We start from the raw sequence: 23,089 nt of genomic DNA, 5'->3' as shown, positions 1-23,089 counted from the left end.
AAAAAAAAAAAAAAAAAAAAACAACTCACATTATCAAAAGTCAGGAGACCTGAGCACTAGAAAAGAATTATCGGGATCTATACGGTATTTTACAGTTTTCAAAACAATAAAACGAACGGGCTCCTAATTTTCCTACATGACAGCTCTGTGGAGAAATTTAGTGCCGCCCATTTCATAGATGAGAAAACTGAGTCTCTGGAAGAAGACAGACATTTGTGAGGGCAGAAGCCATGCCTGACTACTTCGAATTCAGATGTGGCTGTGTGACCTATATAGCAAGTCATTCTTCGTCTCTGGGTATCTGCTTTACTGTTTGTGAAATAAAGAGGTTGATCTGTAAAATAAACAGGATGTAATTTTAATAGTCAGCTCTACTCACAAATGCTGTGACTTTAGGATAGAGTACAAGACATGTCTATCTTTCTCTTCCCAATATTAATTTCAGGAGCAAAACTGGTACTATCTCTGAATGAAAAATAAATTGCTGGTCCCAGCCTGGTTCTTCCACCTCAAAATATTTCCCTTATTTTTAGAGGAGAAGTTAGATCTGACCTTGTCATACCACTAGAGGGGACCGTGGGCAAAGTTAACCTGTCCTTCTCACCACATGGATAAAGGAACAGAGACCAAAATAGGAGAAGCGCTCATGTCCCATGTCTTATAACAATCAAGGATGAAACCGAGCTCAGATTCCAGGTGTCCCAGTTCTCTAGTTCTTCCAAAGAAACACCTAACCCCCAAATAGATAGGGATAGATACTATCTATAATGCCTACTTTACAAATAACTAAAAGTCAGGTCACCCAGGTAGTCAATAGCACAGATGGGATTCAAACCCAGCTCTGTCTGGCTCTTCGCCGTGACACTGTTCTGTCTCTCCCACTTGGAGCCTCCTCTTCTTCACCCAAAGCCTAAATTAATAGCCACACAAAATCTTGTACATTAAGCACTAGGTATGCTTAGTCATGCTCTGTGGCTTCGGGCTATGGTATGGGTCATTTAACAGGTAGAGGGAGGAGATTTACATATTAATCAAACTCTCCATCATAAAGACTTTTTTTCTGCTTTGCTTGTTCAAAACCGCAGCAGGAAGTGTAATGAAGGGTTCCTTTCCAGATGGGGCAGGAGGCTTCATTCTTTCCCAAGCATTCACAGAAATGGACCCAAGGAGACACCAACTACCAAAAGAGCTAGTGTCTGATGGTCCCAGAAGCTATCAGGGCACCCCCTGGCCCTGATACAAAACCAGAGGCCAGAACGGCCCCACAAACCTCAACCAAGTCATACTCCATCTCTGATACTCCTAACTGTGCCATAAGAAGGGACTCGGGAATTAAGAACCCCCAAAAAACTCAAGGAGTCAGGAGTTCTCACAAAGAAAATCTATAGAAGAAGAAATCCTTGTACGCGTATTTAACTATGCTATCCCTTACTTACAGAGTATGAGCTCCAGAAATGTTTATAAAGTGAGGAATTGCTCCTAAAATCTCTCCATGTGTAACATAACCAATGACTTCTCCCACACAAAATACAGATCGGACTTTAAACATCATGTCCTTAGCACTTTGGACATCTGCAAAGTTATCAGGTACCACCTGGAAGAGAAGGTACCAAAGAAAGCATAGAAAAAGAGGCCAGTTTAAACAAACATTTTTTTTTTTTTATCATTATCATAGAAAAGGTTTGCCCATTACATGCTATGAGCCAGGCGCGATGCATTCATTATCTCATGTGATCCCCATGAAGAAAGGATCAGGAAACCACATTTTACAGATGTGGCAGCTGAGGTTTGGAGAGGTCATTCAGTATCGCGCAGTGAACTGGGGATTGAGACAAGATTCTGGCCCAACCTGGGTAGAGCACAGAATCTACACTACTTGATTCCACTTAGACAAAGTCTCTTATAGGGAGCTCAGAAAGAAACTCACTTCTCCTACCCATTTTTTTTCCCCCTAGGTAGGAAAAGAATGTCCCAGGAAGAAAAAATTGTTGCTTAAGCTTTGCTCTGCCTCAGTGTCAGAGTCCAGGCCTTTTTTTGTGTTTTATGCATATGGCCTCTGCCTCCAGCTGCAGAGAAAGGCAGAGAGATGGAGAAGCCCTGGGAGAAGACGTACAAAAACAAGTCATGGAAACCATGAGCGTGGCTACTTTCTCATCATACCAGCCTCACGCAGCAGCCATGTCCCCTCCTCCAGGATCACGTCCAGATCTGCAGGGGCCGATCCTACTCACTCCTACCTCAGCCTGGCTCCCTTGGAAATGCCTGACACACCGCAGCCCCTAGGCTGCCATGAAACTTTAAATAGGCCTGTCTTGGGGTTTGAGGCTGGGGAAGAAGATACTGGAGACTTGGGGGAAGCCAGCTCTGGTCAACCAGCTCTCATGTCTCTGTGCAGGAGTGACTAAGAGGAGCAGAGCTTGGAGCTGAGGAGACAGCACCTGTTCCTGCCTGCCTTAAGTCCTCCACGGCTCCTCACCACCAGGCACTAACCCCCTCACCACCAGGGCCAACCTCCTTGCCGCCAGGGACTAATCTCCTCGCCACCACAGCCTTCACAGCTCTGCCTGGCCAGGCCCTGCCACCTCTCCTCAGCGCTGCCCATGGAGCTTCCCCTCAGTCTAGTCCCCTGTCACACTGGTTCTCACTCCGTTCCTCTGGGAAATGGGCCCTGTTTGCTCACTCTTCAGGCCTTTGCAGGAGCTGGGCCTTCGACCCGGCAGGTGTTCATGATCCCTCTTAGTCCTGTCGCCCAAACCCAGCCCCCATACCTGGTCCCTAAAGACTGTTTCGATGTCACTGCCTCAGGGAAGCCTTCCCTGGCCCCACAAGGCCTCCTGTTACACGCTTTGAACCCACTATCCTAGACTTCTCTTGTTACTTAGCACAGTCTGCTTTTACTTATTTGTATGATTATTTCATTAATATCTGTCTTCTCTACAAGTCTGTATACTCCATGTAGATAAAGATCATGTCTACTTGTCACAATCTTCACTCCTCAAGGTGTGACACAGTACTTGGCCTAGTGAAGGACTAAAAAATCCTTTCTGAATTAATAATGACTCAATGACTAGTGCTTCAAGAGCTCCAGATTTCCCGTGAGGAGAACAGTGACATCCAGTGGCCACTTTCATACCCCCAGGCTTCTCTGATAACTAACCTGAATGGGCCTCAGGAAGGCCTCGGTGGGTTCTAAATGATTAAATATCGTGTTGCTTCTGAGGCAAGCTGGCCAAGCTGGCACAGAATTCAGACATGGGGTGATCTGATGCCTAAGCAAAGAGGACAGGGACCACCGCTCCTCGGCCACCACCCATGTGCCAAGAACACGTCACAGAAGTCTCAGGACTTAGCTAGAACTGTGCCACGTTATAGCTGTTATGATGAGAAGAGTATAGCCTGGAAGGGCAGTAGTTAGGGGCAAGTTCACAGAGCGGTAAGTGGGAATATTAACAGTCCCTTTCCCCTTGGTAGCTATGCAGGGAGAGCTCAGCCCCACACGGCTACCGAGCTGCTATGTTTTTCGTCCCTGTGACACACCTCTGGTCAGACCCACCTTGGCAGTCCCTGGAAGCTCCCACGGGTTTCCCTGCTGCCGCTCTTACGTTTCCACTATGGGCTCTCGCTCTGAAACCAGAGGCGTGGAGATACACGCACATTTGGCTTTTCAGCTGTTGTTATTTGGGGACCTCTGATGCACAGAATTGGATTACTCGTGATGCTTGGTTCATAACTCGAGCTCATTGCTATACCACGCATGGTTATTTAGGCTTTATGTATTCATGCAGTTAGTGTTGGTTAGCTAGTTTTACTACTTTAATAAACTCCCACAAATTCATCACCCAAACTTGACTACTTAAGTGTAACAAATGCTCCCTCATGCCAACACCCTGCCTCCGCTGACTCAAAACTGCCATCGTCCTGTATCTTATGATCATTATTTCCTTGATTCCATGTTTAAATGGTTGACCGCATCCGTATTTATTCCTAAAAGGTAGAGTATTAAGTGTGTGTGTATGTGTGTGCCTGTTTCAACTTAAAAGTGTGGAAAGGTTATCATGCTGTTTAAAACATATCTTTGAAACTTACTTTTTTCAGTTAACATTACGTTCACCCATCTCATATTAAGTGTCACTATAGTTCACTCATCTTGGCTAGTGCACAGTGTCCCGTTGTATGCACATTCTACATCGTAACTGCTCTCCCATTGATGGTCATTTGGATTGTTTTCAGAGGGCTTCTTCTGCCACACAAATCTAATCCTATCAGCCTCCTGCTAATCATATTATCTTCAGCATCCCATTGTCCTCCAGATAGAGTCCAAACACTATGACCTAGCTTACAATATTCTAAATGATCAGGCTCCTTCTGACCCCTCTGGCCATCTCTGCCCTCCTATCTCTTGGTCTTAGTCATGGGGAATTTTCTTTCTGTCTTTGTACGCAGACCATGTTCTTTTCTGCCTGAGGTCATCTACTTGATACTCTCCCCACTTTCGTACTCCCATCCCCTCTCTGTTCTCTATGAAACCCTATCTAACCACTCACCATCCTCTGGGATTTACTCAGTGCAACAGGATGTTAAGGGAGGGGCACATAACCCAAAGCATCCTACTGGACCTGGTCAGTGGTCTACCAGATCATCTCCTTTGAAGGTCCAGGGCTGTCTCAGAGATTCTGCAGAGGGAACAGTGGGGACCAAGTAGAGATGTCTTATCCAACCTCCTCTTCCTCACTGAAGGAGTGGCATCACTATTCCTGGTTTTATCGGTTGGAGTTCCTAAAGATTGCATTTGGGAAAAGTGTGCCATAACACAAGTTTGCAAACCAGTGAACTAAATCATGCATGTGGTCCCCTCAAGCCCTGACATGCTGTCATTCAAAGTGAGAGACACAAAAAGAGGGAAAAGGAGAGATATGATTTCGTGATTAAGTGTGTCATCTCTGGAGCAGACCAACTTTCAGCAAATCACTAAACTTCTTTGAGGTTTCCTCATTTGTAAAGTAGGTATGACATTAAAAGGAATCATATGAACTTGCCATTTTTACCAATAAATGTCAGCAGTTTCTATGAATCAACCCAATATTTGTAAGGAAATCACAGCTCTGAAGGGTAGATTAAAAGGATAATCTAAGTACAGTACTGATGCAGACAGAGATCCTGCTAGGTTTTCACCATGCCCATATCTTTTCCTAGGAACACAGATAGGATGTGTTTCCCTATCTCATTGCAGACAGCTACGCTCAACGGCTGAGTTCTAGCCAATGGACTAGGAGCTGAAATGATGCTTGCCACTTTCAGCCGTGGCCCATTCTCACATGCAACCCTCCATTTTCTTTGTTTTTCCACATTAACTGGGAAGCATTAGGTTGATGGAGCACAAGATAAAATAGGCTGGGTCCCTGAACTACTTCTCAGAGCAACGCCTTTCATCAGTCAGAATATCCATCCAGGACTCTGCACAAACAAGAAATAACTTCTACTGTATTAAGCTGCTGAGATTTGAAGGTTTGTCGATTATAGCAGCTAGTGCTACCAAGCTACCTATGTACTTAAAACATGGTAAAGCATCAACAAATGCTAGTCATCACGATGAAGATGACAATGACAACGATAACAATCCTGATGATAAAGGGTCCGTGGGTGGGAAGTAGGAAGGCTGGTACTTAGATCTCACTCAGTGGCTATGTTGGGGGGCTCACCTCCTTGGTGCCATTGTCTTGAATGAGGGTATAGAGTGGTACCACACGGTTGATTTCCAGCAGCACTGGCGTGGGACTCAGCTGCTCCTTGCCTGGTCGGCGGCAAAGGTGGCAGGTGGATGGACAGCGGCCCTTCTCCTCACAGCGGATCTCCACACCTGAGATGAGCTGGTCATCTGACAGCATCTGGGCTGTCAGCAGACCTGAGAGGTAGGTGATGAAGGGCATGGACTTGAGCTCCTTCTTGCTGCCTAACTCCGTAGTCTCTGGAGAAGGAGAGATAAATTCAGTATTGTTCAAAATGTCAGACTCTTGATGCCATAAGAAATCTGCTGTGCTAAGGAGCTGGTATTCACTGGAAAGGAAAAACATGCTAGAGTGGTTTCTTCCTGAGGCTTTGAAAAGAGCACTGGCCTGAGGGTTCAGAGACCAGAGTGGAGTCCTGTTCTATCATTTACATTAAATAATCCCCTCGCTCTCTTTGGACTGACGTTCTCCATATTTAAAGATGGTAGGTTGGACTAGAGGATGCTCCAAGGACCTTGCAAGACGTAAATATTCAAGGATATTTTTCCCAACCAGAAATTCCTTTCTGTCTACTGTCAAAATACACAAATTCTAACCTGTCTTTTATAAATTCATTTTAGTCCTATAATTTTTTCATAAAGGCCCATGTTATAGGGGAAACACAAGCTTTGGAGTCAAGTCAATTTCAGTTTAAATCTCAATTCTACTTGATAATAACAATGAAACCTTGAAAAAAAATCTGTTAATGTCCAAGAGTGTGTAGTAATTAATTCTGTAAAATGGGGTTTATGATACCACGTGAAATTGTCATGAGTAGTAAATGAGATAGAAAGAAGTGGACTTATCGAGAAAAGACATGATTCCCTTCTTTCTGTGCTCATCTGCTCCCTTGCGCAAGCTTCGTTTCCTGCCTTTTTCTTCATGTGAACACTGAGATCTGACTCATCCATGCTCCATTCTGTGCTGTCTCTCTTGATCCATACCCTAGTATCTCTCCCTTCTGTGCCTTTGCTCACCCTGTCCTACTTTCTGCCTCTGTCTCTGCAAATCTTTACCACCCCTCAATGCTCCATTCCACTGTGAGCCTCTTCAGGAAGTCTTTCCTCCTTGCTCCAGTCCTTTTTCTCTGAGTAAGAATTTCTGCTTTCAGATCTTATCGTGCTAAGCTCATTTTCTCATCCCATTTTCTGCTGACCTCTCCAACCATTTTATGAACCCTTGGAGGCCAGGGGCCATGCCTCCCACTCCTGTCTTCAACTCTTCAGTGCCTAGCGTGGTGCTAGGAATGTATCTGAGACTTAGTCAAAGGAGAAGATTATGGAACTCTGGATGGTTAGAATGACATTCATGGTCAAGTCCAAAGGCTCCAAAGTTCTGAGGAATTCTAGAGATACCAGGAAGAATCTGAGCAGCTATTTGCAGAGGGCAATAGGAAAACCAAGTGGGCAAAACTCTAAACCCACATCTCAACCTCAAAGAGAGCAGTTCTACTTATATCTGTTTTATAGAATGGACTTCTAGAAGAGAGGGGACTATGGCTATATCATAAATCTTGATGAAACAAAGTGATTTGTACAACCCAGAGGGTTCCATTTACATCACAGACTATGTGAATGGTGTCTTCAAAGTTGTGCAATGCACGCAGTCTGAGTGGCAAACGAGGGGAGCAATGTTCTAATAGCAGAAGGGAGAGCTTGCTCCAGATGGCAGCTTCTTCCAAGCCTGGTGAAGTCAAGGCAAGCTCTTGCCTCAATGGAAACAGGGGCCCTGGGAAAAAAAGGAGGGTTGTCTTCTGCCCTTGCCTTCAGCTTGCAGTGACATGCAGCTGATCTGGAAATGGGCTTGCCAATTAGAAATACAAATAAATGCGGGCTTCATTCATTACTCTCTGGGCCTCAGGGCCTGGGATCTGGGCTCCACCTTTTCTGTCTGGCTGTCAGCAAATACTTATGAGCATCACATCAAAGGCTCTGGAGGAGGAAGACAGGCAAATTCCAGCTAAGCAATCCTTCAGAGGGATTAAAGAAGGGTAGTTACTATGATAAACAAAACAAAGCTGCGAAGAAGGCATCTCAGCAGCTGGGGAGATGGAGACAGTCTTATACACAGACACATCAAAAGATGATGATGACTTTTGGAAGTGCAGGCCAGAGGGATAGTTTCAGAGAAGAATGACTTCAAATTTGAGAAAGAATAACCATTCAGGAGAGAAGGGGAATGGGTTGAGTCAGAGCTGCAAGGGCGTTAGGGGGCAGTTAGCCTACACTCTGACCCAGAGGTCAGTAAGAGATAGCTTAGGGTCAAATCCAGCCCTCTGCCTGTTTTTGTAAATAAAGTTTTATTGGAACACAGCCACCCTCATTCATTTTATTGAGTATGGTTGCAATGGCAGAACTGAGTAGTTGCAATAAAGATTTCATGGCCACAAAACCTAAAATATTTACTATCGGATTCTTTACAGAAAAAGTATGGAAACCTCTGCTCTAGCTCTAACTTACAGATGGGAAAACCTGAGTCTCAGATTGAGGATCCATCTATAGTCACACAGGAATGTAGCAGAATGATAGATTAAAGGAAAACACTGGAATCAATTGGACCATTAATACACTTGGATTTATAAAATTACTGAAAAATAATGTGAGCAACTTTTCTCCATAAGACATCTTTCAAAAACTATTGAAAAAGTATATCTTTGAAAACACTAATCTAGTAAAATTCTCCCATTTTAAACAAGAGAAAATTATATCCCAAAGAAAGAAAATTACTTTCCAAGAGCACACGGTGAGTTAGTGACCCTTTCAGCACATGGTGCCAGTCTGCTGAGAACCAATTCATCACTTCAACTATTGTTTTTATCTCTTATTTTAAAACACAGATGCCCTTCTCCTCATAGCACCTTGTCCTATGCACACAATTTAGTTGGGATGAAATATAACATGGCATTGGGAGTAAAAATTCCCTTGATCAAACAAACATTCATAGCCCTTGGGTTAAAGATATAACTATTCATTTAACAATAAAACAAGCTATAGGTTTCTGCTGGTCTGCTTTTGTCCAACAAATCTTTAGCTTTTTCAATCTGTCAGGTCAACGAGAGGAGTTAAAAGCCCATAGTCCAGGCTGAAAACTGTACTGTAGTAGCAGTATAGAATTTGCAGCTAAACTTAAAGGCTGGTTTTACAAAAGGAAGGTACTTGGGTACCATGTGGCCCAGCATCATCACTTAACAAGTGAGGAATCCAAGACCTAAATGGGGAAATGAATTTACCTCTAAGTCCCGTGCACATTTATTAACAATGATCCTTTTTATAAAGATTGTGTCATGCCTAAGTTATGATCTGGATGAAAGTTACATCAGGGAAGACCATTAGCCATTCCATTAATTATTCCTCTTTAGGCATTACAATCGTCAAAGCTAATTGCTTCTGATCTAACCTCACTCAATGGCTAAAGTCATCTTTTTAAAAAGTGTACCCTATATTCTTCTGTTTAAAACTCTTCCATGACATGTCACTGCTCTTAGGATAAAGACCAAATTTTTTAAGATGACGCATTAAGTAATGTGGGATCTAGACAACCTGTCTGCCTCTCCAATCTGATCTCTTACCCTGTTCCTCTTAATTCTCTTAACCTCAGTTACAGTGGCCTTTGAGTTCCTTACATATATCCTGTGTCTTTCTTTTTCAGTCTTGGCGCATGCTCTTCTCCCTTTCCCCGATTCCACCCCTAGCCTCTGGCTTCTCCCAGCTAACTCCCCTCATCCATTAGATATTAGTTCAAGTAAAAATTCCTCAGAAAAGCCTTCTCTGAACTCCCTTGCAAGCCACCAATCTATATTCGGGTTTCACATTAAAGATCTTCATAGCATCCTGTTCTACGTATCACCTGTACATGTCTCCAGATTGTGAGGTCCATGAGGGCCAATACAGTATTAGTCTTCCAAATCCATTTTACACAGTACCTGGAACACAGTAGGCCTTCAATGATACTTTCAATAAATATTTGTTGAATATATAACATATTTACATACCCTGATCGCTGTGCTACCTTAGCAAAGCATTGACGCGTCCAAGAACCAAGATTTGTGAACTTCAAGACTGACACTTAATTGATGGCTCACAAGCAAGTGACAACCTCTTCTTAAAGTAAAATTAGCTCTCTCAGGTGAAAGTTAATGGATGAGTAGTTGATCGACTTGCCAGTTGTCCTGACCTCCTCTAGGTTTTCACACAGGCCTTTGCCACTGAGAGGATGGGAGAGTTTGGTTAAAACAGGCCATCTTCAGCAGGCAAGGATGAAGAGCATTTTTGAAGAGACTTATCCTCTGTTCACATTTCCCATCCCTCTGAACAATGCTTCCAAAATAGGATCATGTCTGGTTTCAAGCCCAATTCAGTTCCAATGACACTACAACCCATTCATTTGAGAACCTGCCAACTGAACTCTCTTTTTTCTCCTCCCAAATTCCTGCTGGGTATTATTTTGTTGCCACCAAAAAAAAAAAAAAAGAAAGAAAGAAAGAAAGAAAAAAAGCAGCCTCGGTTGAAGTGACAACTCCTCATTGGGAGGGCAGCCAGGGCTTTTCGGCAGGAGGTGATGGCACTGCTTGCCCTCATCCAGAAAAGAAAACAAAGGCATCAAACTAAGGGCTTCTGGGAGAGCCAGGGCTGTGTGAATGTTTGTTCAATATTCAGCCACAGCTCAGGGCGCTGCCTCCCGAGTCAGACAGGCTTGCTTGGCAGTAGGCTTGCACTTGAAGCATTTAAAGGCTCCACAGGGACCAGAGGGGCTCAAATTAGAAACGTTAAGGGTTGGGGAAAGAGGGTGAGACTTTTATATCATAAAGAATGGCCTTTATTACCGCAGTGGCCTCCCAGGAATTGCTGAAATGGGATAATTTCTTAGGTGGAGTTACTGTCTCCTGTTAGGGGAAAGAAATCAACTGCTCTGAGGCCTGACTCAAGGACCCACACAAATACCCTTCACAAAGGGAAAGGAGCCATTTGAAATGCCATGGGCAAGGTCTGCACTTGGGTGTTGTGCCATCTGAACTTCTCAGCCCAACAGTCAAAAAGTTCAGCGCCGTCAGTGTGCCCTTTATAAATAATCATACTGACTTGAAAGAGTTATTGTGAGGATTAAATAAGGTGTCTGGCAAAGGTTAAGCACTCAATCAGCATCGGTTGTGATTATTGTTGCAGTAGTTGTTATAATTATCATTGCCGTTGCTGTAGTAGGATTTTAAACTGAAATTTCTATGGAGGCACCAAACAGAAGTGGAAATCCAAAGCCAAGCCCCTATATGCAGACTTTTCAAAGGAGACGAATCCTAACTTGTTTCATAACTCCAGAAACCTCAGCCAGAAAAGGAAATAAAACAAGGTCAGAGAGTAGATAAGATAGATTTAGGGGAGATTTGCTTTGCATGGAGATATTATCTTATGTTTAAAGTTCTCAACTCCCTGTGTGCGACATGGAGAAGACACTACCTTCTAACCTCAAGCACTGTGAGAAAGAGACTCAAGAGCGCCTCTTGGAAAACCTCGTTGTGTTTGGCAGCCGAGAAGTTAGTGGACTAGGGTCTTACTCTACCCGCGAAAGCTCTAGTGGCCCGTGGCAGCAGAACAAGAGGGGCTGAACAGGATTAGCCCCAAATCCAGAGGTTGCCAGTGTGAAAAATGCTTGAGTACCTTCTGTGGAACAGATATGGGAAAAAGAGCTAGCCTGGAACTCTTTTGAGTCCTACCCAAGAGGAATTCTAACAGAGGTTGGCGGGGGCGGAGGAGCAGGGCAGATCCCCAGAGCGAGGATCTCCATGAGGTGGGCAGCCAGAGAAACAGAAGGTGGAGGGGGACCAGCAGCAGACAATCAAAGAGAAATTACATACTCTCAGGTCTTGGGAGGAGCCCCTAGCAACGGGTTTTGCTGGAAAGCCCCTGAAAAGGCTCCCAAGAGAAATGGCTAGCTTGAAAAATCTGTCGGGACCAGAGAACACAGAGCCAGGTACAAGGATACGGGGGCAAGTAAGATCTTCCTAATCCTCACCACTTCTCTCTCCTTCTGCTTTGAACTTGGAGGGAAAGAAGTGCAAGGTAGAGAAACAGAATGAAGGCCAACCTTGCCCTACCTCTTAATGATCCCACTGGGTATTATTTAATTTGTCAGATTTAGAAATTTGATTAAAATCTTGGACTGGACATCCTAATTCCTGATTTGAAACTGTGATAGCAACTTAAAATGCCTATAGCACTGTCTATTCTATAAAGGTTACAATAGATTAGATGTGCCCTATTAACATTTTCATCTAGGAGCAGAGGGAGATTATGCCAATGAATACATTAGAAGAAGCGTAGATTATGCCAATGAATACATTAGAAGAACCAACTCAGATATACAGAAGTATGCCTCGTTTCACTGGACACCGCTTTACTGCCCATTGCAGATATTGTGGTATTTTTCCAAATTGAAGGTATGACCCTCCACCAGCAATAAGATGGTGACTCACTGAAGGTTCAGATGATAGCAGTTTTTAGTAAAGTATTTTTTAATTAAGGCAAGTACATTGTTTGTTTAGACATAATGCTGTCGCACACCTAAGACACTACAGTGTAGTGTAAACATAACTTTTATACACACTGAGAAACAAAAAAATATTTGTGACTTGCTTTGTCGCGGGATTCACTTTATTGCCATGGTCTGGAACTGAATCCACAATATCTCCGAGGTATGCCTGCACTTTCGAACACCATATATTCATAAACCATATTTTGATTATTCTCAATTTGTATTATCAACTGAACCATTTATATCACCACCATCATTATAGTCACATACTTAGTTTTAGCTAATGTGCTGGTTAAATGAATATGTGCCTCCCCAACTGCACTGTGAGAGCTCCAGGAGAGTGAGGACCATGCCAATTTTAATGACCATTTGCATCCCCAGCACAGAGTTCACTGTCTGATGTCACGTAGACAGTTTGCAAGTAAAAATATGAATAACGAAATGGATGAATGTATGATCTGAAATTTTTGCTCTTTAATCTCTCCCATTCATGTAACACTTATCAGAATTCAAACCCATGATCTCAACCTATCGGTACAGTCCCAAAGACAGATGGTCTTAACCTTACATTATTGATACCATTGGTAGCTCAGAGAGGAAAGGTAATTTGTCCAAGGCCACACAGCTAATAACTAGTCTAGCTTTTGGTACCTGGTTCCACTGTTCTATTGTTTACGTTTCCTCTCCCCCAAAATTTGTAGCTCTAGTTCTCATTCCTGCACAATGAGTCATCTTTTTTGCAAACACTAGGCCCCTCCCCTGTCCCCCTCTACAAAACACCTCCAGGCCCCCCACCTCTTTTCAGGGCTCAAGGATCTCATGAGTAAAATGCATTTTTAAAGGTCATCTGGTCAGAAATCCCATCTAATGTTTCATTCACCACCGAATCATCCTCCAACATTTTTTGGGACACTTCTAAGATGCAAAACTCATTCTCTCTTTAGGACTCCAGTTCCTTTATGGGGCAGCTCTGTTATACCCAGATGGCCTCCCACCAAGGAACTGCATTTCTCATCCCAAGCAGCAGAGCCAGACCCCAGACCAGGAATTAAGCACTTTACACTATTTAGAAACCCTATCTGAAGTACGTAAGGCGGCCTGCTACTGGGGGTTCATACTAAGATTAACCACCTAACTATGTGGATGAATGCTCCATCCAAGGAACTATGGGACAGTCTTGAGAGGCTTCTGATAAGTATGAGTGTGAGTGTGCGTGTGCATGTGCGTGTGCGTGTGCTGTGCATATTTGAGGAATGGAAAGGGAAGCAATAGTAGAGACTGAAAAAAAAGGTCTACAAAACTGCCAAATTCTAAGACAACCAATCTCCTAATCTAACCTAATTCAGAGCTTCTTCCCTAAAGACACAAATAGTAAGCCCAATCGCAGAGGGGCAGCTTGAGTTTGAATTCCAGCTCTTCCATTTCCAGCTGGGTGGGTGACCTTGGACAAGTTACTTAACCTCTCTAAGATTCTGTTTTCTCATCTGTAAAATGTCAATAATGTTAGTACCTAAATCTTGGAATATTTGGAGGATCAATGAGAAACAGAACCTAATGGGGAATTTACAAATTCTAGGGTATCAAGAGAATCATCAGAGTCATTTCTTCCATACATTGGCCATCACCTCAGCATTCAATTCTTGTACATATCTGAATCTATACATTTTCCTCGTAATCTGCTGGTGTTTTAGCCATACTGTCAGGAATGTCTTGGCAGTATGGTTAAAACTACCTGTTTGCTACATAGTGGAACACAGTAGACAAGGGTAGAATTGAACGCTGAAATCCAAAACTATTGAGCCAGATTACCTGATTTCAGATCCAGGCAAGTGTCTTCACCTCTTCAACCTTACTTTCCTCATCTGTAAAATGGGAATACAGATGTCTCATTGAATTACTCTAAGCATCAAATGAGAGACGCAGCCCTAGCTGATTTACACCCATGATCGCATATAGTCCTCACCATCATCCTACAAAGCAGAGATTGTTGCTCCTTTTACAGATGAGGAAATTGAGGCTCAGAGTGACATGGAGGACACTTGACAAGAGGATACCTGTTTCAAGGGAAAGCAGTTAGATCTCTGTAAAAGGTCATACTCTCCGTGGGGCAGGGAGAGGGACCCCTGGCCACTGCCCTACAGCCCAGTAGTGGCTGATGTCTTTTGTTTGTTTGCACATTAGAATTCTTTTAATAGATTTTTTTAACCACTACAATATCAATGTGGTTCTGCTGTGTTATTTGTCTTAAAGAAGGTATGAACCGAAGAACTCCAGTATTTCTCACAGGACTGAAAAGTGGGCCTTCCCACTACAGACTAAGGTGTGCTCAGACTTTCCTACCTCCCCTACCCTCCTTTTTTTCTTCCCTTTTGCTGTTCAAAGAGGAGTCAGAATTGGAGTTATTTCCTCCTGCCTCTTGAGAGAAGGTAGGCTGTGGCCAGTAAGGGGAGGCGGGAAAAAAATGTCATGTGTGATCTCCTGCTGCCCTCTAGTGCCTGCTTAAGATGATTGCTCTTGGGGAAAATGAGTCGGCTCTTCCAAGCCAAAGAAGGATGGCTGTGAGCAAAGCAACTTGTGAGGCTCTGAGGACAGTGGCAGAGACAGGAAAGGCTTGGTTATGACATAAGAAAGCCTAGTGTGGTGTTTAAGGGTTCTTAAGTATTTGCTTAGAAGGTTCGTCTGGTTTGGAGCTACATACTGGAGGGGGATGGAGGTGGAGAAACTACTGAAACAATGTTTTGTTCCAATCCTAGTGGTACACAAGTGCAAACATTTGATTGAGGATATCGGCTAGGAAGGAGAAGCCAGAAGAGAAGGATATGGGAGAGGCTGGAGACGAGGCAGAAAGAAGTGATAATCGATGGAGTAGGATCCTGAAGGAACTAGGAAGAGGATGAACTTCCAGGTAGCAATGGAAAAGATGTGGTCTGAATGTCAAGCAGGTCTGGGTTTGAATTTCTATGTGTGCAACCAGGGCTTCTGGGTACAGTTATGCAAGTCGTGTGCTGCACGGCTGTGACAAGGCAAGGGGGTGAGTGGTGACTGAATCCAGCCTCAGCCCCACTAGACAGGCCTGTGCCCATGGGCTTGAACCCAAGTGGAGGAGCACCATTACATACAAAAGGTGACTTAGGGGCTGGCCGAGGCTCTGCATGTGACCATGAACAAGCTTGAGAGACTTCCTGTTTCAGAATCTCTGTTCTTTATAAAATTAAGGATATCATCAACAATACAAAGCTGTTGCTAGAATTTAAAATAACGTATGCCCCTGGCATCCAAGAAATTTTAGTTCTGACTATTACTAGTATTATTCACAACAACTTAATTTTACTTTTAAGATGTGGTAGGATGAGGGGGCAGAGAGGAAATTCACATTTCCTGAGCTGCTCTTCTAATTGCCAAGCACAAGACATTTTGGATCTCACTGAGTACCCGTGACTGGGATTTGGGCTAGGAACATTACAATTTTTATAAATGTATTTTACAACTGAGGAAACAGAGGTTCTGTGAGATGACAATTAGGCATTCAGGGTCTGACCCCAAACCCCCTTTACTACCCAATGGAACAGAAACATCATTAATAGGAGGCCTGCCTTCTTCCTGGGATCACATTCCTTCTTTCTTAAAAACTGCTCGAAACTCATCCCTTTAAGGAAGGATTCCAAGATGAGCTCCTCAATTCCTTCCTCCTTCTTCCAGTAGCTTCTTAGGCTGGAGGTCAAGGAGGAAATGCCCAGTCATTCCTGGACAGAACTCAGGAAACAAGAACACTGAGATGCTAAGGACCTGCATCGCATGGAGACTCCCAGATTGTCCTACTTGGACATGACCTTAAGGCAGTAAAGCAGGCCAGCAAGGCAGCCCTGGGGCCAGCGGGAGGTTACCAGGTTCAAACATGGAGACAGGTGTAAACCTAGGGTGGGCTCAGGTAGAGGCTTTGGTTTGAGTGGCCATCAGAAAACAAACTGCCACCCTCTGACCACTTTCCTAGGAGGCTCCAGTCTTGTTGTCATTCTTGTAACTGTTCTCACCAAAATCTTAACAACACTCAAGTTAAAAGATCACCTTTAAACATGTTGACAGGCAACACCTTTGGAGAACATATTCAAGGTGAGTTACTTTTCCCATTAGCTTCCCTATTCCCTGTAGGCATACTGCTAGGGACAGGGTAAGGATAAAGAGCCCACCCATCGAAAAACTAAAATAAAATAAAAATAAAGGGCTAAGACCCATCAGGAATTCCCTGTCTTATCATTGAGGAAATCAGTAAAATAAATATTAATAAGAGCTATGATTTTTACACGCACATATTCCAGGCCAGTTGTTCTGCTGTTTGCCTTGTATACATTGTCCCATTTGGTCTTTAGAAATCCTAACAACAACGAGAGGTAGATTTCATTATTGTGTTTTAAACAGGAGGAAATGGAAGCTCAAGGAGGTGAACTCAGGGGCTGGGAAGAACTAGACTTCCGCTTTGACCTGTCTTACTTATAAGCATGTTTCCACTATTTAAGTTGCCTGCAATCTGCTATACTATTGAAGATTCAGGCTTACGCAGTTGTAAATTCTGGAGACTGAATGTGCAATTTCTGTTACTGCTTCCCATTATGTTATAGAAATTGGTAATAAAACCCTTAGAATCAGAAATTATAGGAAACTGGTCAAAAAACTATGCTGCAGCCACACAGTGGAATCTATGAACTTAAAATAGAATTAGGGAAATCCTTTATATGTGATATGGAGTAATCACAAATGTTTTATTAAACGGAAAAAGCAAAGTGCAGAAGTGTTTATTGTGCTTTCTTGTGTGTAAGAAATATAATAATACACATTATGTAAACATATATGACATTTATATATATAAATATATCTATATAGAAATTAGATAGACAGATATAATTTTTCACAAAGAAACACTGAAACAATTAACCAAAACAAAAACAAATGGTTACTCAAAAAGGGAGTGAAGAACCAGGGTCAAAAGGACAAGGGTAGAAGCTGGATTTTTTTTAGTATATTTTGTTTTAAAAGTTTTAACTTTAAAACCACATAAAATTATTATATGTATATATTTTACATTCTAAACAAAAGACAAAAACAATCTTTACAAATTATATGCAAACTGAAAAAAAAAAACCTAGCCATGGCATAACCACACAGAGAAAATAATTATTTTGAGTGGCTTTAAAATATAGTATTTTGATTTTACATGCTTAGTGAGAAATACTCCAAAGAAAAAAAGAATCTGCAAATAAATCTTAAACTTGATGAAGTGGACTTATTGCTAGTTGTTACACTGGTATTGTTTATTTTGAAACTCTTATGTGTATATTGTGGGCCACAGCAAACAAGCCATCACGTGACTGCCATTAGGAACTGAGATTATCTGCATAAGAGGCAACCAATCCAAGTTTATAGTCAAAGAAGTTGAGAAAAATTATATGCATTAAAATTTCAACTGAAAATCACATAAACTTATAATTTGTTTTTCTCTTTTAAAAAATAAACATTTCATAGCTCTGTCCACTGAAAAGGCATAGAAGTAATGGCACTCGAATAGCAATAAATACACTTAATGCTCAGGCTCTTGTTTTTAAATATCATTTCCCACTAAAAGGAACAAAAGATTCTTGGAAAAATTCCTTATCCCAAGTCTGGAATAGGTATGGTACACGCTGAGCCTGGAGGATTGTGCCGTGCCAAAAAGCAAGATCGCCGCCAAAGACTAATGTGGTCATTTCAAAGGAACATAGAAGCCAGTTCAGAGGGGCTCACACTGGCCTGACGTTGAATAAATTGAACATCGAAGTAAGTAATGGCTATACTTTATTGAAACAGATCAAATAAAGAAATTTCCTGTAATTCATAATGTTCTCCAAACCAAAACCAAAAAACAAATGAACACAGCTCATTGGTCACCACTGAAGATGGCTAGGAGACCAGCTTATTAATCTAAAGATTAGTAAAGGAATCAAGTATTCGTTTTTATAGAAATATTGCAGTTTATAAAGGCAAGAAGAATGATAAAATTAGAATACTATTTTTCAATCTAACAAAATAGATCTAGACAGCTATCATCAATGAATCCTAAAACCATTAAGAGAAAGGCTGATGAGAAATTTTCTAATCAATGGATCAGACTTATAGCACCTGATCTGCTTTTAAATCTTAAGATCACTAAAAGTAGTAAAAACCAGACATTAAGTGCCTTTGATATGATGCCACAGGAAGGGCATGGCATGGCCTGTATACTTCAGCTGGTGGTCTTTGGGCCCGTGGATAGTATTCAAGGGTCTGTAAACTTGTGCAGGGGAAAAAATACATCTTTATTTTCAGTATCTTCTAAGTGCAATTTAACATTTTCTTAAAATTATGAAATCACAATAGTTCGTTGCCTGCAATCTGCTGTACTATTGAAGATTCACGTATATTTCTATCACATGACGGATGTTACAAATATTTTAATAATTTATGTTCAACTTAGAACTTATTATAGCTATTAGAGTCTCCACTAGATCTTGTCATTAATAAAAGAGCACATATAGTACTTATAAAAAATTTGCCTTTTAACATTTTGATAACTATATCTTGATATAATTTCTTTCTTGTATAGTCCCCATGCATTTAATTTTATACTTTCAAAAACATTATTCTGAGAAAAGGATCTATAGTCTTCATCATTCTACAAAAGGAGTTCACAGGACAAAACAAGTAATAATTCCGTAGGGGAAAGGAGCTAGTTAAAAAAACATTGAGAGAAAGCAATCTGTGTTTTAGAGTTCTAAAAAACAAATGAGTCAATGTCTTTAACGAATAATGGCACTGGCAACATTATAGGTATAACTCCTACAGATTAGAGGAGGCCTTGAACAACATGTGGACATTTTGATCCTTATTCAAACACACCTACTATAGAAAGATATTTTGAAGCAATTAAAGAAATTTAAGTATGAACTATTAGATGTGATAATGATGTCGAGATTATCTTAAAAAATTTATTACCTGTTAGAGATATATATTGAGGTATTTACAAGAAGAATGACATGCTATCTGAGATTTGCTTTAAAAGACTCCAGCAACAAAAAACAAATCAGGGGTGAGAGACAGCTGAAGCAAAATTGGCAAAATATTGATAAGTATTGCAGGGAAATGAGCACACATGGGTTCACTATACCATCTTCTCTCCTTGTACGTGTACTTTTCTCAGTGAAACACTAAGAAAGGAGGGCTGCCCGAGGGATTACACAAAATCACTAAGGACAATCATTGCTGGAGAGTAAAATGAGGAGGGATTATCCACATCTACATTGTATATAATTTTGAATATTTCTTCTAAATGCATTCCCACTTACAAATTGGGTCTTATCAATGCACATAAATGTTTTTGCTATTAACATAAAGTTTCAAATTTTTGAACCAGCGGTCGGCATATCAGCTCAAGAAAAATAAATAAATAATTTCCTTGAACAAGGGCCTTTATGCAATCTTATTTGTGATGGTTAAATGATCAAAGGTGAGCTTGTCCACTTGACAAACTGTGGCCAGTTTGACAACTTATGGAGGCCAGGAAAAAAATTTTTTTTTAATATTTTCCCAAAGTAAGTAAATAAAATATAAAAACTTAGGTTTATTGGGAAAACACTTGTTAGGTACTCAGCATCATCATAAGTACATCTGAACAGATTAAAGGGGGACTTTGTAAATGTTTACATATATATGTAAACATAACAAATATGATGGTTACATTAAGGTGGTAGAAAAGTTGATTCTTTTAAATTGCTCTTTTATACTGTAAATGTAACCTGAATTCAAACATCTATTGAACACTTCCCATATGCCAGATGTAGGCTCGACTGAGCAGCACACAGGGACTGAGTATAGCATATGGAGGTTGGAGTCAGAGTTTCAGCAGAAAGAATAATAACAGACAGACAGACAGATAACTGGGTACATACATATATACATATATAGAATAAGAGAGTGAGGGAGGGGAAAAAAAGAAATAAAAGGAACAGAAGGAGGGAGTAAGGAGCTGGACTGAGGGAGGGAGCCTCTAAAAATGGCCTGCAACCATCTCACCTCTCGATATGCATTGCCTATTATACCTTAGTTCCTTGCTTTTAAACAACAGAATACAGCAACATTGAGGGGATGTCACTTCTGTGATTAGGTTACAAAAGACTGTGACTTCTGTCTGGTTCACAGATTCTCTCTTGCTGGCTTTGATGAAACAAACTGTCATGGAGAGACTCATGTGCCAAGGAATCGAGGACAGTTTCTAGCCCAAAGCCATCAAGGAACTGAGGCCCTCAGTCCAACAGCCCTCAGAGAACACTACATAAGTGATCTTAGAAGCCAATTCTTCCTCCGTCAAACCTTAGAATGAGACCCAGCCCTGGCCAATAACTTGATTCCAGCCTTATGAGATACTGCGAAGAGGAAGATCTAGCTCAGCTGTACTCAGATCCCTGACTCACAGGAACCGAGTGAGATAAGAAATGTATGTTGTTTTAAACTGAAAGGTTTAGGGTTAATTTGTTATACAATGATAGATAAGTAACACAAGTAGACAGATATAATTTTATATTATTTCATGAAAATTCTAGCAATTATAAACATCTAGACTCAGATAAATTTGGTTAGGAGAAATTAGAGTTTTAATTTTCTCCCCTACGACCTATTAGCAAGAAATTTCTCTTCCTCCTCAAAATTCAGATGCCGAAAAGGGAAAAAAAGAACACTATTTTGTCGAGGATAGTAATAATAACAACGCAATAGTAGCTAGCATTCATAGAGTACTTATACTTTATCAGGCAGTGTCCTAAAAGCTTTAGCTCTGTAAGTCATATAACATTCACAATATTCCTTTGCAGTACATACATAACTACTGCATTTCTGAGTCTGACTCACTCAGCAACTCTTATGTGCTGGGTACTGTGCTAATAGATGTGACAACAAATGGGCATTGTCCTTCAGGGATTGCATAGCTCATTGGTGAAGACTGCAAGGAAGTGGATAATTGAAGCCCAACCTGGTATGTGCTTTGCTAGAAATCAAGTTATAAGTCTTGGTACTTGCTGAGCATGCAGTGAGCACCTTAGTGTTCCCAGGAGCCCAGGAATGTGGGAAAAGCAAGCACCCCTGCTCTCCTAGCCCTGCAAGGTTCTGTCTGACCCACTGTCTGCCAATTTTGTCTGCCCCGGGGCCTTTCCGTCTGACTGAGCTCCCTCTTTGGCCCACTCCTGGCATGTTCGATCAGACCCTGGCTGGTGCTGGACTGCAAGCATATCCCTGAAGTGTCAGATAGCCCCAGAGCTCTACATCAATCCAGGTGCTCTCAGTCCCCAAGCCTGCTCAAAGGATGCCACTAAGTATACCAACCCAGCCTCCTGTTGCCCTCAATCTCTGAAATGCAGGGAGTTGGGGCTTCTGAATCCAGTAGTCTGAAGAGTATAAGAGCTAATGATAATAAAGTTGCCGTTAATTAAATGCATATCATTATGCATTAAGGATCTCAGTCCTTATAGTGAATCTCACTTAAATTAGAGATATGGGCAGAGAGATTAAAGCAGGTTAAGAGGATGGGTTCTCAGGTAGAATTTGATTCCAATCTGGGCTTTATACTTATGAACATGTGGCTTTGTTATTTAATCACCTGGGCACCAGTTACTTATCTCATAGGGTCATTATGAGGATTAAGTGAGCTATGCGTGTGAAGTGTTTAGTTGCACCAGATACTAAGCACTCAAAGATGGTAGTGTCCTTATTGTTTTTGTTTGTTTTATCATTGCGCAGTGTCACATACTTATGCGGGATTTTAAGTCCAAGCCCATTCTACTTCAAACCCCTCCCTTCCCCATCCTAAGCTAAACTATATGTTCACCTGCAGGAACCAGTAATTGGCCCCAAACTACCTAAAGGGCCACAGGTGCTCGCTACCCAATAGGCAAGACCATCTCCCACTTAATAAGATTCTCCCCCAAAGCTACACTTGAGTTTGGGACCTGGGTAGCTTCAGTGTCTGTCGGAAAAGGGAGCTACACTGTGTTTTCATATCTACCTCTGGCATCAGTGCCTCCCGGCCAAGTAGGCAAAGGACTTCTTAAAAAGACTAATTTATCAGATAAACTTGTCTCTAGGCTGTGGTGTGTCACTGGGAGGAACTACCTTTCTAAGCGAGTCAGGGTTCTGTACTTGCCTCAGAGTGGAAGTTGTATTCTCTCCTTGTTCCATCTCTCAGATGGGAGAGCTGAGGTTCAGAGAGGGGCCTTAGTTTTTGAGGACCACTTCTAGAGGTCATTGTTTATCAAAGGGTTAAGACACAGATTGGCGTCGGGCTTACCTCTTGACTTGGGCAGTGAACCTGGGCTGGCCCCTTTCCTCTGTTTCTTTATCTGTATAATAGCGCCAGAAAGCTGAACTACATGTTGCCAAGACTCACGGTTCTCAGCCGAGAGCTTGCCCGGACACTGGGCCTTAAGCGCTCGGGCCTGGCAGACTACAAGCCCCAGCATGCCTCAGAGGGCGGGGACCAGTGACAGACAGCTGGCTTTGCGAATTGGCGCCCGCCAAAGGGTTCGCAGCGGCGCGTGCGCAGATGGCAGCAGGCGGGTGGGCTGGTGGCGGTGGACGCGTCGGAGCTGCGGGCGGTCAGGTAGGGGGCGGGAAGGAGGGTCGGGGACGAGGGATCGCCGCCGGAGTCGTGGGCCAGGGCTGAGTGGCGGGATGGGGGTTTGCGCTGACGTGCAGCGGCCGGCCCACGCCCGAATGGCAGGATATGGGGACCGGATCTAAGGGCT

The 23,089-nt window shown here is 42.2% G+C and overlaps 2 protein-coding genes across 8 annotated transcripts in view; one reads left to right on the top strand and one right to left on the bottom strand.

The window, feature by feature from the left end:
* The window catches only part of ASTN2 (astrotactin 2), a 791,570-nt gene that overhangs the window by 164,286 nt on the left and 604,195 nt on the right, over window positions 1-23,089 (bottom strand). For 4 of the 6 annotated variants that reach the window (XM_039866760.1, XM_039866761.1, XM_039866762.1 and 1 more), the window contains one exon: window positions 5,700-5,965. In XM_039866760.1, the coding sequence (XP_039722694.1) occupies window positions 5,700-5,965 (266 nt within the window). Of the gene's footprint in view, window positions 1-5,699; window positions 5,966-14,099; window positions 14,153-22,632; window positions 22,770-23,089 lie in introns of those variants that run through there. The other 2 variants (XM_039866764.1, XM_039866765.1) reach the window with 2 other exon arrangements.
* Window positions 22,872-23,089, top strand: part of TRIM32 (tripartite motif containing 32) — a 12,451-nt gene continuing 12,233 nt past the window's right edge. For both annotated transcript variants that reach the window (XM_039866767.1, XM_039866766.1), the window contains exon 1: window positions 22,872-22,944. The gene's annotated coding sequence lies outside the window, so the exon portion shown is untranslated. The remainder of the gene's footprint in view (window positions 22,945-23,089) is intronic.

Source organism: Pteropus medius, unplaced genomic scaffold (assembly GCF_902729225.1).
Source record: "Pteropus medius unplaced genomic scaffold, Ma_sr-lr_union100, whole genome shotgun sequence".
In the NCBI taxonomy this organism is placed as follows: domain Eukaryota; kingdom Metazoa; phylum Chordata; class Mammalia; order Chiroptera; family Pteropodidae; genus Pteropus; species Pteropus medius.
Note: the sequence above shows the minus strand (reverse complement) of the source record. Positions and strands in the feature narration are given on the sequence as shown.